The following is a 17,976-nucleotide window of genomic DNA, read 5'->3' on the forward strand; positions in this document are numbered from 1 at the left end:
TTCCACCCGACCTGGCTGTGGGCGGACCAATCACAACTGTTTATCTCGTGGGGCAGGTTTAGAACTATTTTGCTCTGCACTGTTGATAATGCCCCTTAGAAATAAAAAATGAACTGGGAGGGCCAAGGCGAATAAGCATTTGCCAATTAGACTGGTGATGCCAGGCTAACCACAACATGGATCGACTCAAAATTGTACATACATTAACGTTTACTTGAAGATACATTCATTACTTTGGTGATGGCCTGACTTTTACTCTCTCTATATATAAATAAAAAATATTTAGACCTTCATGTCCATGAAGAATGTTTGTAATAACTTTGATCCTTTGACCTTTCATCAAGTGCCATCATTGGGTCAAATTTCACTTTGTCCAATTCTTTGGTTTATGACCAAATACCTGCAACTAATGACAATATAGCTGCCAGAGTGGCTGCAGACTTAAGTAAGTTTTGAGTTACTTGAATTTTGGATTGCAGCTCAATATTACTTCAGAATATCTTGTTTATCTCTGCTCTGTTCTCCATGCCTATTTTATTTCTCCTCTCTCCCCTCTCTTTAATTTTTTCATGCTCCATTTTTGCAGGATGCGTGTTCAGTAGTCAGTGACTATGACTACCCCTGTGTGGAGGTGAACAGCAGTGAGGAGGACCTGCTGGGGCTAAGCTCTTCTCTCCGAGAGTCTGAGTACTTTAAAGACCTGGAGGGAGGCAGACCGGCCTCACAGACTGCATCCACAGTAACCACAGTCCCCAGCAAAACCCTAACTGCTGGCCTGCAGGTGTCTCTAAACACAGACAGTCCTGTCATCCACCAGCCTGCACAGACTTCTTTGAGCACACGCTCCCCGCAGGTCACTGCACCATCTTCCCCCTACTATATACACCCTGCAGAGGAACTTCATGAAAACTTTGTGGTCACTCAGCTTAGTCCGAAGTTATTGTCAGGTTGTATCATTGACAGCGGTGACTCCTCAGGCCCCGCAGTAGGGCTTAGCTTGACAATTAATCTGAATGGACTGTTGGGATCAATGGAAACAGCACACGGAATAAAAGGATCAGAGGATGTAAAGGAGCAGACCACTATGGATTTAGACGGAGAGTCAGAGCTGGACAGCTTTCCTATTCTGGTCAGATCCATGTCAACGTCTCGGAGGCACAGCTGGGGTGTTCCTGTGTCCCCCATCAACCTGGGCAGGAGGTAAGATGGATGGATGGTTGTAAAGGATGGAAAGAATTGGAGGAAGACATATTTTAAGGATAAACACAATTACCTCCAAACTGCACTCACGAGTCATTTTCATATGTTTTCGAACAGATCAGTGGAAGAAATTTTGTTGAAAGTTGTCACTCTCAAAAACAGTAACAAGAAACAAACAAAAAAAACCTTGCTGTGCTGTTTAGCTGAGCTCAGTGTTTCTGGTGGTTTAGTTGGTTGTTCTTTCACAGCTAATTAAATAAGGCAGTCACATTTACTTTGGGGTGTGAATATGAACAGTGCACCAAAATACTTCAACCAAAAAACAACCCAAGAATAAACTCAGGTCATAGTGTGTCTCGCTCAAAAGTTTTATTCGGTGGTGAACACTTTGCTGTATGTGTGTGTGTGTGTGTGTGTGTGTGTGTGTGTGTGTGTGTGTGTGTGTGTGTGTGTGTGTGTGTGTGTGTGTCTGTGTGTGTGTGCGTGCGTGTGTGTGTGTGTGTGTGTTTGTGTGCGTGTTTGTGTGTGTGTGTGTGTGTGTGTGTGTGTGTGTGTGTGTGTGTGTGTGTGTGTGTGTGTGTGTGTGTGTGTGTGTGTGTGTGTGTGCGTGCGTGTGTGTGTGTGTGTGTGTTTGTGTGCGTGTTTGTGTGTGTGTGTGTGTGCTGCCAGACTCAGTTTGGATACCAATAACATGGACAGCGATGGAGAGGGAGAGGATGAGGGGCAGAAAAGTCTCTTCCAGTCCGCCCAGCAGCAGTCCTACAGCTGCACAGCATTTCCTGGAGATGAGAGAGATGACTCCAGTCTGATGGTCCCCGGTCCAAGACCCAGGGTCACTAGCATGGTAATAAAGCAACAGGATAATAAGACATATAAATGTCAAGAAATCTTATCTCCAAACGAAAACTGTGAAACTTGATCTCCAGCTCGATACACATTGGTTTCCACTGAAGACATAATTCCTTGAAAACAGGTCACAAATTTATACTTTCATTTTTTAAAAAAGGCTTCGATTTTAACCATATTTTACCACTCGAGAATTGATGATTAACAATCCCTCCAAAATACATCATCAAGACACCAAGACCTTGAGGAACAACATAGAAAAATCAATGTTGCATTTGGAACTTTTGACATTTGTGCATTTTTCTACCTTTGAATGGTCTCTGATTCATTTGATACCAATATCTCCACTCTCGCTGTAAGCTAGTGTTCAGCCTCTGAAAGACAAAAAGTCAGCTGAGGATGCCGGCATATTAGAAACTAAATAGCAAGACACTCAGTCTTTGCGTCATGCGCATAATTAATTCAATTCAATTAAATTAAAATAAGGAAGATACTAAAGTGACCAAAAATGACTAAATATAAATGTGAAACTAATAAAGGCCACTTTAAGTAAATGTTATCATATCTCAGCTGTATGTTGGGGAGTGGAGGTAAAACAGATCAAATGTGCATGTGATGTACATGTGTGTTTATTCTTCAATGCTTTCAGGCCTGTGGCGTGCCTGGCAGGCATCTGTACTCCCGCTCAGAGATCCTCGCCACAGACGAATGTTCCCGTGCTGCACACATTTCACGTGTTGTGCAGACATCCAAACAGGCTGCAAGGGCAGCAGGAGGTGGGGCTGAGTGTCGATGCATGTACAGTCAATGTTAGTTTGTGTATCTGCAGTCTATAGGCAGCTGTTTTCAACATAGTTTCTATATCATCATCTTTTCTCTACTGCAGCAGAGGAGTTCGACCCTGAAGAAAACCTACACTCGACTGACGGACAAAGCCATATGTAAGTCTATACATTGATTACGCCTGCGGCTTGAGGTAGACTACACACCCCTTTATGACTCGCTATATGTGGTGAAATCTGTATTTCATCTTCAGAGGATGCTTCAGTGTCACTGGCAGATCAGGTTTAATGATGCTTGAAAGAAAGAAAACAGACACTCCTTCGGTTTGATTCACAGGAGGCAACTGTTGATCGCTTATGTCCTGTAAATTATACCTGTAGCTTTTGAATGGTTCAGGACAATAGTTCACATACTGTTCTGTAGTTGTAAATCATGATAGTCTGCTGCTGCTGTCTAACTCCCACATAACAGAGGGGCTTCCCCCATTCCCTCATGACATTTCTGCTCCATGTCATATGTCTGCAACCTCCTCCTCCCACAGTCCTCTCTCCCAGCTCCTTAGATGGCCCCTTAGTGTGTGTGTGTGTGTGTGTGTGTGTGTGTGTGTGTGTGTGTGTGTGTGTGTAGTATCTGTTTGCTCTGGCGATTGTGTAGACGCAGCAGGCGAGGGAGGATTCTTCCCTAAATCGCAGTTTGACACCCAGCTCCCAGCAGTTTTGTCCTTTTTTCTCTCCTCTCCTCTCCTCTCCTCTCCTCTCCTCTCCTCTCCTCTCCTCTCCTCTCCTCTCCTCTCCTACTTTCTGGCAGCCCCTACTCAGCCTCAGTGTCTTGTTTGTCTTAGGCTGATGGTACAGAAAGTTCTGCAGGAGCTAAAGCTGTACCATGGGTAAGTAAACAGGAGAGGTCTGCTTGCTCAAAAGCTCGTCCCAGTTTTCAGAGCAGCAGCAGAGACAGACCAGGGGAGAGCACTGCACTGTGTGTGTGCATTTGTGCGTTTATGTGTGTGTGGGTGGGTGCGGGCACATGTATGTACATGCATGTTTTGGCACATGCTTTTGCATGTGTGATTGGGCACTGACACTGTATGCCATCCTGTCTGGAAAGGGTCTGTGGAACACTAGAAGTTTTTTTATTTATTTCACAAAATCATTAGTTGACGTTGAGCTCACCTGACAATGAAACCCAGCGGACTTACGTGAAACACATCACTTAAAAGTGCACTGCTGGATAAATCATGTTATACTCTCATAGTATCTATTGTGCTGCTTTCAAAGTCGTATGGTTATATATGGGTAATATTTGGGCCGGTTTTTCAATTAAACCAAGTCTCTCTCCACACTGAAACCTTCTCATTGTCCTCCGCAGAGCGAAGCAGAGAAACAACAAGTCGGACTCCACAGTTTCAGGAAATGTCACGTGGTATGAGTTCCTCTCTAAAGAGTAAGTGCTGCAAACACATATTTATGGAAGTTTTGGATGAAAATAAAAGTTTGTCTCCACATAGCTTGTTTATTTGCATAGAGGTTTTCCATTGGCAATCTATAACATAAATATGGTCACGCTTGTTTTTTCACTTAACCACAATGATAAGCCGGGGTAGCCATCTATCTCTTCAATGCTGTGGTGATAGACCTGGCAATGCAAGACTAGGTCAAAACCAAAAGGGTTAAAACATTAAGTGTCTGTACAATGAAATATGCTCTTAGTTTGGCAATTATGTGGTTTCTTTTCCTTTCAACACACCAATTAAATGTTTCATCACTGCAACTGAAACTATCCGACAAAATCACCTGTTTAGCATAATTTCATGTGTGTTGATTTCCACAGTGTCAATCACAAAAGAGTGAAACAATTATGAGGCATATCAAATAACTTGCACGAGATTAACACTATTCCATCTGGATATAAGCTTTTAAAAGATTTTTTAAGATGATCAAATGTGAGTAAAATGACTAAATTCTGTTGGACAAAGAGGCGTTTCTGTATGTTTGTGTTTCCTTTATTTCTGGTTGTGTATTTCATTCCCCACTTCTTCGACCAGGACTGAAGAAGAGGAGGATCGTGTGGAGAAGGTGGAGAAAGGCACAAAGGTGAAGAGGACTCTCAGCTCTCTGAGGAACAGGGTGACTGGCTCCTTCAATAAAGATAAGGTAAGCCCTCTACCACAGAAACAAGGTGCATAATGTCGCTTTGGTGCAATATACCGTGTTGCCTAAACTGCAAACTAATATGGTCTCATTAGCATTTAAAAGGTATTTTAAATATCTCATATTTAAGATTTCTACTAGAATATGTGTACATGCTTTATTAACCCAAAAACACATTATTTTTCTGCTACTGTCTAAATATACACAAATTCACCCTCTTTCTGAAATGCTTAGTTTTTGCGCCTGTCTCTTTAAGACCCCTCCTTAAAAAGCCCAGTCTCGTCTCATTGGTCAGTGTTTCTGGGTCTTTCACATCCGCTCCCTTGGCGTCTCTGCACCGTCAGCCGGGGAATGACTGTAATGGATCGGTAGTGGCACTTTCTACCTGTATACAGTATTTTATAGTTGTGACTTCACAACTGTACAGAAGTTCTGTTTAAAGGCAGACTTTCTGAATACGTCTGTGAGCATTTCACTTTGGATTAAGCCTTTTGATACGTTCATGGTATTTAAATAGCACCTCGACCTGCTTTATACTTACAAAAAAAGACATTGAAATCTAATTTTTAAGATATGGGACCTTAAAGAGCTAAGCATTCTGCACAGAAAAGATCAAATCCTGAGGTGTTACAGTTCCCTGGTGAGCATGTTGCTGTACACACAGGTCACTAATCTACTTACACAAACCCTGTTATATATCCTGCCTCTGACATGGTTGTGTAATGTTACACCAAACCATGCACTATGTGGCACAGTGAAAGAAAACACACACATTTGCATGTATAATGCAATGCCTCCGTCTATGTTTGACTTTTCTTGTTCTTCTGTCTGCAGGGTAAGAACCGAGAAAAGGAGCAGATGAAAGAGAAGGGAAAGGAGAAGGAGCGAGAGGCCAAAGAGAAAGTGTGTGACAGAAGAAGCAGCGACGGACATTATTTGGTGCCAGGCGCTTTCTCCAGCTGTGCCACCTGCTCACTGTGCAGCAAGAGCCTGCAGAGAAAGCATGGCCTGCAGTGCATGAGTGAGTTACACCACGACCACAGGTGTACACGCACCCACGCTTGTTCTCAGCCCGACACGCCTAAAACACACGTGCTGTGCTTACACACAAACTCTCACCTATTTATACCCATGCTACTGCACGCATGCTCACTCACACACTTCTTGGAGCACACAGGCAAAAAAACAGAGCCACCCTTAAACAATCACACACACCCAACCAGAAACTGTAATGAATTATAAAACATTCACAAATGATTCAGGAAACACTCAAAATCTTTTTATTTTTAGGTAAAAGTATTTCTGACGTTATGTTATTTTAATACACTGGTTGGCACATTTGTTACGTGGCAGATCACAGCATCAAGATAACAAGTTTTCACTTTGTTTTCACAACTATGTCATAACCCAGAAAGTGATAATCACATGCCATCATCATATTGAGTGTGGCTTTCGCATGTTTAAAAAAAGAAGATGGTGTTCCCTTTCAGTTCCTCTTTAAACAGCACGTAACCTTCTAATTTGCAATTATCTCTGCACTTTTAGTAGAGTAGACCTTTTATTGTCTCTCTTATGCCACTCCTGCAGGTCAGCTGATGAAGCCTGTAATATACAAAGTAATATACACCTTTTTATGATGATATAGATCGGTGGACATTAACATGATCGTTTTATAGCATCCTTCAATGGTCCCATATTGTAAAAAGTGAGATTTCCATCTTTTATTTTATTATAAAGCAGGTTGAGATGCTATAGAATCAGTGTGGAAGTATCAAAACACAGAGGAAAACACAGCCCGTATTCAGAAACAAGCCAGGACGTCTGTAAAATTGTACAACTGTCAACATGTCACATAAATACTGTATGCAGGTGGAAAGTGCTGTTACAGTTGGGTCCCCCGGCTGCAGCGATGGTGCAGAGAGTGCAGACAGGCAGGGGATGAATACTGGTATATTCAGACAGACAGTATGAGAAAAAATGGGTTTTTTAAAAACTCAAGCATGTAAACATGTTCTAGTAAAAATCCATCCTGAAAAATAGCGTAATATAGGACCGTCAACATGTAACCTTTAAGAGCACCTTTTTAAAACGGTCCAAAGTGAGGAAAAACATACTTAGAATATCGAAAGCAAAACACACTCATTATGCAGAAATACACTATTCTTGGTGTTAAATGTATTATGTATTTTATCATATACATCATTTGAATATAATTTTTTTAATAATGATGCATATGTATTCTATTAATCTTCTATAAACTGATTAGATGTTTTAGAAATAACTAGGAACTGCAGCAAAGTGGAGTAAAAAGTACAACAGTTGCCTCCAATATGTAGTGAGTTTAAGCATAAAGTAGGATTAATTGGAAATGCTTAGACTTTCATTTTTATTATATAATAAATTTAGAATTAAAGTGTCATTCTCGGGATGCGATGAAACTGCTTAAAGTCAGACTTTCTGTTGATCTTCCATGAGCCATACAGCTTAAGTCATAACCTAATTTTCCACTGGGTATTTCCTCATGACGCCGCCAGTCCCATGCCACACATCTGCTGAAATTATCGTAATTCAGAGACCGGCTTCTCCTAAGCCATGTGCTCTGTTGGTGGAGAATTTCACATCACTAAAAAAGTTTCAAACAAAGAACAAGGAAACAGAACTGTTCTCAATAAAAGTGCCATGTCATTTCCTTTGAACTGGACCATTACCAGCAGTGCAAGGAGAGGAACAGTTAGTCATTCTGTGCTACCACTTCATTATTTCATGGCTGTTACCTAATACATTTCCTGCCTGCTTCAGTTTTGTAGGAGACAAAGGCCATAAAACGTCCAGGACATTTAGAAATCCTGCAGTCTGGTAGAGGGGGGTATAATGTGTGATTGTTTTAAATAGTGTGCTTATTAAACAAAGTTGATCTGGCATATTTCACAAGGCACAGGGCACCACACATCCAGTGTGATTCAGACTGTGCAGCTTCTTTTAGACATTAACCAGAAACCAATAACACATCTATCCCTCTCGCTCTCCCTCTGAGACAATTCCCCATTCATCAAGCTTGGCTGTTAAGAATGGAAGCCAATTTCCGCCAAAATAAGATCCTGTAAGTCAATGTAACGAGTTAGTATCTCAAAATAATGAGAAAGTATCTCAAAATAATGACTTAGTATCTCAAAATAATGAGAAAGTAACTTAAAATAATGAGAAAGTATCTCAAAATAATGACTTAGTGTCTCAAAATAATGACTTAGTATCTCAAAATAATGATCAAGTATCTCATAATAATGACTTAGTATCTCAAAATAATGAGAAAGTATCTGAAAATAATGAGAAAGTATCTCATAATAATGACTTAGTATCTCAAAATAATGAGAAAGTATCTCATAATAATGACTTAGTATCTCAAAATAATGAGAAAGTATCTCAGAATAATGAGAAAGTATCTCAAAATAATGACTTAGTGTCTCAAAATAATGATCAAGTATCTCATAATAATGACTTAGTATCTCAAAATAATGAGAAAGTATCTCATAATAATGACTTAGTATCTCAAAATAATGAGAAAGTATCTCAGAATAATGAGAAAGTATCTAAAAATAATGACTTAGTATATCAAAATAATGAGAAAGTATCTCAGAATAATGAGAAAGTATCTAAAAATAATGACTTAGTATATCAAAATAATGAGAAAGTATATCAAAATAATGAGAAAGTATCTCAAAATAATGAGAAAGTAACTTAAAATAATGAGAAAGTATCTCAAAATAGTGAGAAGGTAACTTAAAATAATGAGAAAGTATCTAAAATTATTGACTTAATATTTAAAAATATTGACTTAGTATCTAAAAATAATGAGAAAGTATCTCAAAATAATGAGAAAGTATCTCAAAATAATGAGAAAGTAACTTAAAATAATGAGAAAGTATCTAAAATTATTGACTTAATATTTAAAAATATTGACTTAGTATCTAAAAATAATGAGAAAGTATCTCAAAATAGTGAGAAGGTAACTTTAAATAATGAGAAAGTATCTCAAAATAGTGAGAAGGTAACTTTAAATAATGAGAAAGTATCTCAAATTATTGACTTAGTATCTAAAAATAATGAAATAGTCTATCTTAAACAATAATGAGATTATTATTTTGAGATACAAGTCAATATTCTGAGAAAGTTTCTTATAATTTTGAGAAAAGTTTCTTATTATTTTGAGATACTGAGTCATTATTTTCAGATAGTAAGTTATTATTATTTTGGACATGCAGGATCCTTTGTGGACTTCCACAGTATGACAGTCGAGAGTGATGAAGCTACAAATCCTAAAGTTTGACACTTGATGCACACACACGCACACACGCACACACACACACACACACACACACACACACACACACACACACACACACACACACACACACACACACACACACACACACACACACACACAGGCCTGAGAAAAGGAGCGAGTGTCCCTTTAATTTGAACCCAGCCCTGTGGGGATTCAGCCTGTGGAATGCGTCGTTTGTGTGCCAGAGATTGTTCCCAGTGAGACAAAACTGGACAAAACCAACAGAGTGGGGAACTTTTTTTTGTTTTACTGTTCATATCAATGGCCGAACAGATTCATCTCTCACACGGGAAGACTACATTTCTTTTCGGGATGCAGCTGACTCAGATGAACCCGGGTCTTGTTGGAAGGGTAAGAGGCAGAGCGATGGTCTCGAGCGGGATCAGGTGGATAACTGCCGTTGTTTTGGCCGTTAGCTCAGTAGCTAATATGCTAATTTTAGCCAAAACAACCACTTTATTGCGTCTTTTTCCCGAGGGCTGTATGTTATGTCGGCTTAGAGTCAGTTAGTTAACAAGGGTAACCTACTTCCAAAGTTTCTTCTGTGTTTAATTTATCACAAACTGGCCCATATTAAATCTTAAAGCTAACTATTAGCCACTCAATGCTAGCGCGTTAGCCTGTTTACAACCGCTTCTGTTTGAAAAAGAATAAAGGTTAGGTTCATAAGCTTTGATTAGCTTAACTACAACAACAGACCACGTCAAGTCTTGTGTGTGTCTTCGTATCTGAATGCTGCACAACTCTCCTTTTTAGTTTTACTTCATGTGGCTCGTTTTAAAGGAGTTTGTCTTTGCTTCTGCTGCAGACTTGGCAGCTCAACAGGTGATTGCTAATTAAGCTAACGTTAGCATCCGAGGTCACTACTCAAAATCAGAGTCAGCTTTAATGGCCAAGTAAGTGTAAAACATGCTCTGGGTTTTTGTCACTCTCAATTTACATACACAGAAATAGACATACAGCTAAAACAAGGATACATACACATGAACAAAGAGGCAAACATAAATACTTAACTAATTTGTACAGATACAGTATAACTATATATAAAAACACAGGACGATGAAATTGTAAACATTGTAATAGTGCAATGGTGCAGAGCGAAAAGGGTGCTGTAATTAATATGGTTTCTGTTATTAACTAAAAGTCAGCTGTTTAGTCTTCTAATGTGATGTATTTTTAATATGAAGGTAATTTAAAGGTTATTTCAAGTTATTCACATAAACATTGGGTCCTGCTTTGTCTCTTGTTTTTTTATTCTGGTGCTCCCAACCTGTTATAGTAGTTGGCCCAGAGAGTTGTGCAGTTAACTGGCTCGATGTGTTCAATGAAGTTGCTCTTGAAATGTCAAATTCTTGCTTTTTAAACTCTTCCACCTATCTGTTAAAGCTTTCTTTCTGACTGGGTCACATGGTAATTGTGCTTGGCAGGTCTGCTGGGGCATAGCAGCCCACTCCACACCGGCTCTGGGTCTCACACACATCTCATCCTGTTAGCACACCACTTCTCCATGCATCATTGCTCTGCCCTCTCTGGGCGTTTGCCTTTTACTAGATTTACAGTCTGACTGCCTCCATGTCTGCCTCTGAGTACCTCTCAGTATTTGTGTACCTCCTAAACAGTTGTCATCCTCTACTTCTTATGGTATTTATTGGCCTGATTAGTCAGGTGATGGACACAAGTCCCATAATAGATCTGGATACACCATACTTCTGTCTGAGCTTTCCCCAAACGTTACCTTCTAGTATTATCTGTATGCTACTGGTCTTTAATGGCAATCATGACGCTCCTATTTGGAGAATTGTGACCGGCCGAGATGCTTCGCTTCACTGAGTGAGAAAGCCCCCCAAGCCCCAGTTCCTCCTGTTTCACTAGATGATGTCATGGGTCGGCTGGCTGCTTCAGGGTTTGCCCGAGTGTTCAATTAAATTCAATTTTATTTATAGTGCCAAATCATAACAAAAGTTATCTCAGGACACTTTACAAACTAGGTATACACCACACTCTATGACTTATTTAGGTATTTATTTATTCAGGTGATTTTGTTGATGTGTTTGTCCCTATTGTCTCATGGAGTTAAGAGTAATGTCATGCATACTAAGGATTATGTCCGTTTTTTGGCTGCTGTGTGAAAAAGTAATACCTTCGACACAGCTGTTGTAAACTCATTTCCTCATTTGTGGTAGCAGGGTTTTTCTATGAACTGCACAGTGTGGTAGGGGGCAAACATGGTTTTAACACAGGTTTATATTCCAAGTATAGTGTAAGGAAACCACAGCCAGCCTACAGTACGTTTACTCGGGGCTGAAAATAGAGGCATAGAGCAGTTTTAAATTCATAAAATTCATATAATACTTAACATTGTGCATGTTTCCTTTTGGACAACATTTCAGGCTCACACATTATTTCTTGCTGTAGCAACTGAATATACCCGAGTTAGTTTCACTTCAGAATGTGGCACTGCACCATCTAAAGTAACACTCTGAAAGATTTACTTTTGACTTAGTTAACACTTAGTGTGAGGAGGGTACATGCAGTTTATCCTCATACACTTAAATATGTGACTAGTGGACCACGACTTTATCTTTAATCAGATGCTGTGGCCCATAGAAAACACTGCACACTTGCGCTAGCCTACATGGTTTGAAGCCTTTAATTTAGACTGAGGTAGTATTGTTGTTACAGAACTTTAAAAGACAGCTCCCTGTTGTTTTGTACGCTTTAGCGTCCTACAAAGCATGCTTAAAGATACACACTGCCCATATTGCCATGACACACACAGCTGAACTTTAAATCTGAAAAACATGTCTTTAAGTGTCCTGTTGTAGGAGTAAATGTTTCTCTAGAAGAACCAACCCTTCACTATCAGGAGCTCTGCTGATTCCTGCCTTCTTTTCCTGATAACAGGAGACATCACATTCTCTATTTAGAGGAAGGGTTGTAGCACAGGTGATTTTTGTTTTAACTTTTTTGTTGGTTTAAGTTAAACGCCTGTTAAGTGTTTTTTTTGACAAAGCTACTCATCTCTGACTGCAGATTTCAGTTGTGACCTAGGCCCTGTTACATTTCTAGTTCATTGAGAGAATCACTGAACTGTGCGCCGTACACCTCAAGTGTGCTTCTTATGTGATAGGGTAGTTACCAGTCAGCAGATGTTGGGTGTGGGGGTGGGGGCTGAGTATCTCGAGGATGAGCTGCAAACCACAGTGCTGCTGACATGAGTGAGTGACTGGAACTTATCACATGGTTCAAGAGTGGCAGAGCTGCTCGACATTCAACCACTATGTCAAGCAGGTGATATTGACCACTATGACAACAGTATACGTTTTACTGGCCTAATGTCTAAGCTGTGTATACTTTGATCTGTCAGTTGTGACCAATGTTCTGATGCAGCATTGGTACACTGGAATTGCCAAACATTGAGGTGGTCTGGAGCTGCAACCAGTCATTGCCGATAAGTGCTGTGATATCAGTAAACAGAAAACACAGTGTTCTTGCTTATCTTAGTATAATTTTAACTTCCATTAAGCAAAATATCCTTTGAATGCAGTGGTATAATCACTTCTACTACACATTCCAAAAAAGAAATAGCTTACGTTTGGATCCTTCAGTGATGACTTCAAGGGATGTTGTTGCAATGACATGACTTTTTATCAAATCTATATTTTATCTCTTATCTTTTCCTGTTATTAGCAATATTTTTCTCAGCATTGCCCAGTCTGTGTGAGTGTTTAGGCTTTGTTGAAACATACTACTGGCTTAATAGACTGTATTAGACTAGTTGAAGGTTTGCTGTGCTTTTTTTGTCTGAAAGAGCCAGGCTGGCAGAGAGACAAGAATTTTGCATATTAGTTGGAGCGAGATGGACTTGACTTGGCTTGGTTTGGCTTGGCTTGACTGCTGAGTTTGTTGGCTTACTGACTTCCATGCCATTACCCTCCATCGAAAGGTAAACACCCCCCCAATATTTTCTCCATCCTCAAAACTGAGGGAAATCTGATGAGGACTATCTGATCTAAAGCATTCATTTCTGAAAATGCATTGTTTGTATATATTTTGTGTTTTGGGGCACTACTCTGTGTCTAAATGTGATTCAGTTGGCTTGCACTGGTCCATAATGTAGTGTAACAGTTCAGTACTGTTGGACACAATTCCAAGAGGGATACAGCGCTGCTGGTGAAGCTTATTCAGAAGCCAGTTTCTGTTTTCTTTTCCTTCAGCTTGGCCAGCAATTGTTCATTTATTACTAGAGAGAGACAGAGACAGAGGGGTGTAGGTTAGAGATTATGAATGAAGTGAAATAATAGCATAAATGTGGTTAGGACTGGATTTAAATGTAAGTGCAAGATAGAAGATAACACTCCCTAATATAAAGGACTCGCAGTGTATAATATATGCACCTATGTTTTATTCCTCCTCACTTCACTCACACAAAAATGATTATCTGTCACTGTTTCATGCATTTACTGCAGAGGAAGAAGAGTTTTTGTCTCCATTGTCTCGACACATAGAAGAGGAATAAGCAATAGAGGCCTTTACAGTAGGCTTTACAGCAGCTAGTGGAAGCTGCTAGTATAAGTCATGTTAAAACCTTTGTCAACAAGCTATGCAGCCGGAACCAAACAATCCCCATTGTGCCACATGCTCCATGTAACATGGTAAATGTTAAGGGGGCAGTGTTCAGGGAACAAACATGTTCACTTTGTTACCTGCCATAAACACCAGCTACCGGTCAAGTTTGAGTTTCACTGAGCGCATCATTTCACAAGAAAAATGATTTGTGTCATTTGAGAAAATAACTGATAACTGCTAAACTACAAATTATGACAACATTAAGAACAGTGTTATTATGAGAATCTGAGCACTTTAACACCAGTTGATTTTAAATACACTCAAAACACAGACATGTTTTATTTTTTTCAGTCTTTTTGGTATTTTCCAGAATTGAGTGGCCCACTTTGTGCAGTAAGCTGGATTCAGCTTTTCCCTAATAGCTGCGTTAGATCAGGCTGTTAAAACTCACCAACCTGTTTCCATTGATCAGCTTCTACAGAGAAGCAGCTCTCGTTTTAGTGCGTTTTGCATTAAAGGCCATGTGTTTCTTGTCTACGTCAGTCTGGTTTTACCTGAAAGGGTTGGGATTAGACTTTGCATAGTAACTTAATTTGTTTGGCCAGCCTAGTCTCTCAGGAAAGGCTTCTGTTGCTTACCTTATACAATATGTAGTCAGGCTGAAAGATTGAAGTGTTTTGTCTTTTGAGTAATTGAGTAGACCATGGAGGAGAGAACTTATTGGCTGCAGTAAGCTTTTCCAAAACAACTTTGATTTGTATCTGTGTTAATAAGCAGAGATACAATCAGTCATGTAATTTAAACCTACCAGCAGTAGCTTCGTTTTCCATACAGGGGGAAAAGTGGACAAATAGTGAAACCTCACTAAGAGAAAGGGAGTTTCTGGCCTTCCGGCCCACAGTGTGATTCTGTATCGTGTACATATAAACAAAACAGAAGCCACGAAGTTGCTGCTGCAACAATGAAGCCAGAAGTGATTCTTTGAATTGATGAGAATACCTCTTTTAAAACAAATACTTGACTTTGTGATTGTTGATGGCGGCAGTTGAAAAAGCTTCGCCTCCAGGCTTTTGTTTCAGCACCATTTCAGTGCTTTGGTTGAGTCACAACCTTTTACTTCAAACACTGCCTTCAGGGCAGCTGTTGGATTGGTTGTGAAATTTCAGACTTCTGTTTACGGCTTAAATTTTCTCATCCATATTCAATCCAAAAGCCACCACAGTTGCCTCTGTGTACTGTATGGTCTGTATCTAATGCAACACTCACTGACTCTGTGTTCCTGTCCTGCTGTTTTTCAGATTGTGCAGTGAACGTTCACAAGAGCTGCAAGTCTCTGCTGGGTGAGTGCACCAGCAGCAGGAATAAGGTAAACACTACACTGGAGCACAGAAAAACAAGGATTAAGGTTACAGTTAAGACAACCTAGTACCTTCACTTCCACTGTGCTCTATTATTTGGGGCCTCAGGGCTCTCATCTCGAAAGCTGTGTCCCCCTTTAGTCTTCAGGAATAGATTGGAGGCCCCTGCCTGAGGATCTCAAAGTACGAGCAGGGTTGTATAGGGATCAAAGATCTGAGATATATTGAGGAGTGAGGCTATTTAATGCCTTGCAAGTAATAAAAATAACTTTTAAATCTGTTTATAAAATGTATTGGAAGCCAGCACAGAGAGGATTAAATTTGGGTGATGTGTTCAAAACCTGTTTCCTCTGGATAAAAGTCTTAGTAGCTGGATGTTGTACTTTCTGTAGCTGATCTATAGGTTTTCTATTTGGGAAAATAAAAGTGCTGTTACGGTAATGTTGTGCTGTGAAGCACTTTGAGTCTGCCTTGTGTATGAAAAGTGCTATACAAATAAAGCTGCCTTGCCTTGCCTTGCCTAATCCAGGTGTGATGATATAAAAGTATGTTTAATGGTTTCTTATCTTTACATACACGTGTACACATGCTCAGACTTTGGATCAGTGACACAGACAATGGATTTTATATTCTGCATGTATTCATTGTTTATATACTGACAGTAATTGGATCTAATTACATTATATTCACTTTTAATAGTAAATGACAATTGTGACATGAAAAAGATTTGCAATATTAAGAAATGACCATGCTACATTGCAAAATTGAAATTTTGCAGCTTTTCTGCAACTTGTTGTTTTAACTATTAACAGGCACTTCCTGCATCTGCAACCACAGTTCTTGCTTTCTCCACAAAGCCTATGCTTTATGCTCTGCTACATTTTGAGGCGGTGCATATAAGCTAAAGGGGATCCCTCTATGTAACAATGAAGCTTCCACATTTAGCTACTGCACCACCTCAACAGAGAAGCATAACGCCAAAAACACACCAAGCAACAGTGGAGTGCGGCCAGCTGCCATGCAATGCCCGGCCAGCTCGATGTGTTTTCGGTGTTAATCCACTTTTGGCAGGGAGAGGTCAGGGCATTTAAAACAACTCGACTGAAGATTACATGCCCTTGTTCACTCTTATGAATCAGCATGAGATGGACTTTGCTTGTTAAGGCCATGTGAGCAGCCTCGTCCTGTAAAGAAAGTACAGTAACAGTGCAATTTTTAGGCATTTTGTTATCTGCCACTCAGCTGATAAAACCTTGGGAGAATGGTCTTGAAAAAATACTGTCTTTCCTTCTTTTCTCCACACAGAGAGATTCTCTGAGGTCTGGCCCATCAGGATCTCCTAATTTTGGTAAGCAGAATGTGCATGTGCAGATTTACACCTTGTGCATCCCATTGACCACAGTATCATTTGCAGTAGGGCGGGAGCGGTACATTGATGGATAAATTGCCTCTCTGATGGTTTGCAGAGGATTAAACAGATGAACGTCTGAGGTGGGTGGGGCGGGGATCTTGGTATATGTGTGTGTGTCTGCCTACACACTGAGCCTAGAGTGGGAGATTGGCATCCAACAGACCATAGGCAAAGGTGATGATTGGCCATTGTTAACAACAGTCAGGAGCTTTACCTCTGGTTAAATTCACCCAGGACAGATTTAGTGATATTGTACAATTTATACACAGTACCGACCTGATCAATAATACAGCGGCGCACATAGGTGCAGTGGATTCTCCAAACCATAAGATACAAAATTGCAGCTATTTCTTTTAACGTGCATGTTGTATGTCTATTGCACAGCAGCCCAGGAGCAAAGAGAAACAAAAGGAAGCTAGATTAGATTGAAGGCTATTTGGTATATTGATTAGCCTCTGAGTTAATGTGCTGTTTGCTTTTATTCATTATCAAGTGGTCCATCCCAAAAAATTTCAATCAATTCCAGCTAAAGTTCTGCAGGTCCTGTTGCTTGTGAGTGAACCCTCAGGAGACATGAGCGGCTGCAGAAGCAGCGTAAATTAATCTCCTGTAGCAGTTGTTTTTCTGCTCTGAACAGCTGGAGTCCTGTCAGCCACACCTGGTTTCTCCTCTTGCCCTGCTCTGGCCAATCAGTAGCTCATCTAGGGGGTCAGGAAGCCTGGAATGGGGGAAGTGAGGAAAAGTGGAGAATCAGAAAGTGCGAGAAAGGGAGAGATCAGACATGAAGGACGTGGGCGGGTCGCATATATATAACAGATTTTCCTTGTTTCTCCTGGGTTACAGCGGTGAAGGCACATCACTTATTACTTTTACAATAATACTGCATCTACTGATACTGCGACAGAGACTATTGAACCTTACCTTGGAGTTTGGATTATTACAAAGATCCTTCTGCTGCTCCTCCTAGTTCGAGGCTTTCACAATGGAGCGAGCAGTTACCAAAGGCACTACCCAACCCAAAGGGGCCTCCAAAAGTTGCTCCAGGATCACTAAACTATCCTCTTCTTTCTACCAATCTTCCTCTGCCTCATCATGGGGTCTGTCCGGGCATGCTGGTGTCCGAGTGTTGATGCACCATGACCTGATCACATGCCGATTCTTCCAAACCCTTCCTCGATCTTGGCTGAAAAAATACTGGGGTCAACTAGGAGAGAAGTCAAATAAGCAACCGCCTGCCTCTTTGTCCTCATCGTCTTCTTCCCCTCGTCGCTGGTCATCTTCTCCTTTCTCTCTCTCCTCGTCTCGTTTCTTCTCATCTTC

General features: G+C 40.3%; 1 protein-coding gene across 1 annotated transcript in view; it reads left to right on the top strand.

Moving 5' to 3' along the window:
- Positions 1-17,976, top strand: part of arhgef18b (rho/rac guanine nucleotide exchange factor (GEF) 18b) — a gene marked incomplete at its 5' end in the record, with an annotated part of 46,554 nt that overhangs the window by 6,407 nt on the left and 22,171 nt on the right. The window contains 10 exons of the mRNA XM_083911336.1: positions 587-1,200; positions 1,870-2,044; positions 2,696-2,822; positions 2,933-2,987; positions 3,671-3,715; positions 4,195-4,269; positions 4,871-4,979; positions 5,811-5,997; positions 15,186-15,253; positions 16,551-16,593. Coding sequence (XP_083767462.1) covers positions 587-1,200; positions 1,870-2,044; positions 2,696-2,822; positions 2,933-2,987; positions 3,671-3,715; positions 4,195-4,269; positions 4,871-4,979; positions 5,811-5,997; positions 15,186-15,253; positions 16,551-16,593 — 1,498 coding nt within the window. The remainder of the gene's footprint in view (positions 1-586; positions 1,201-1,869; positions 2,045-2,695; positions 2,823-2,932; positions 2,988-3,670; positions 3,716-4,194; positions 4,270-4,870; positions 4,980-5,810; positions 5,998-15,185; positions 15,254-16,550; positions 16,594-17,976) is intronic.

Source organism: Echiichthys vipera, assembly GCF_963691815.1.
Source record: "Echiichthys vipera genome assembly, chromosome: 3".
Classification (NCBI taxonomy): domain Eukaryota; kingdom Metazoa; phylum Chordata; class Actinopteri; order Perciformes; family Trachinidae; genus Echiichthys; species Echiichthys vipera.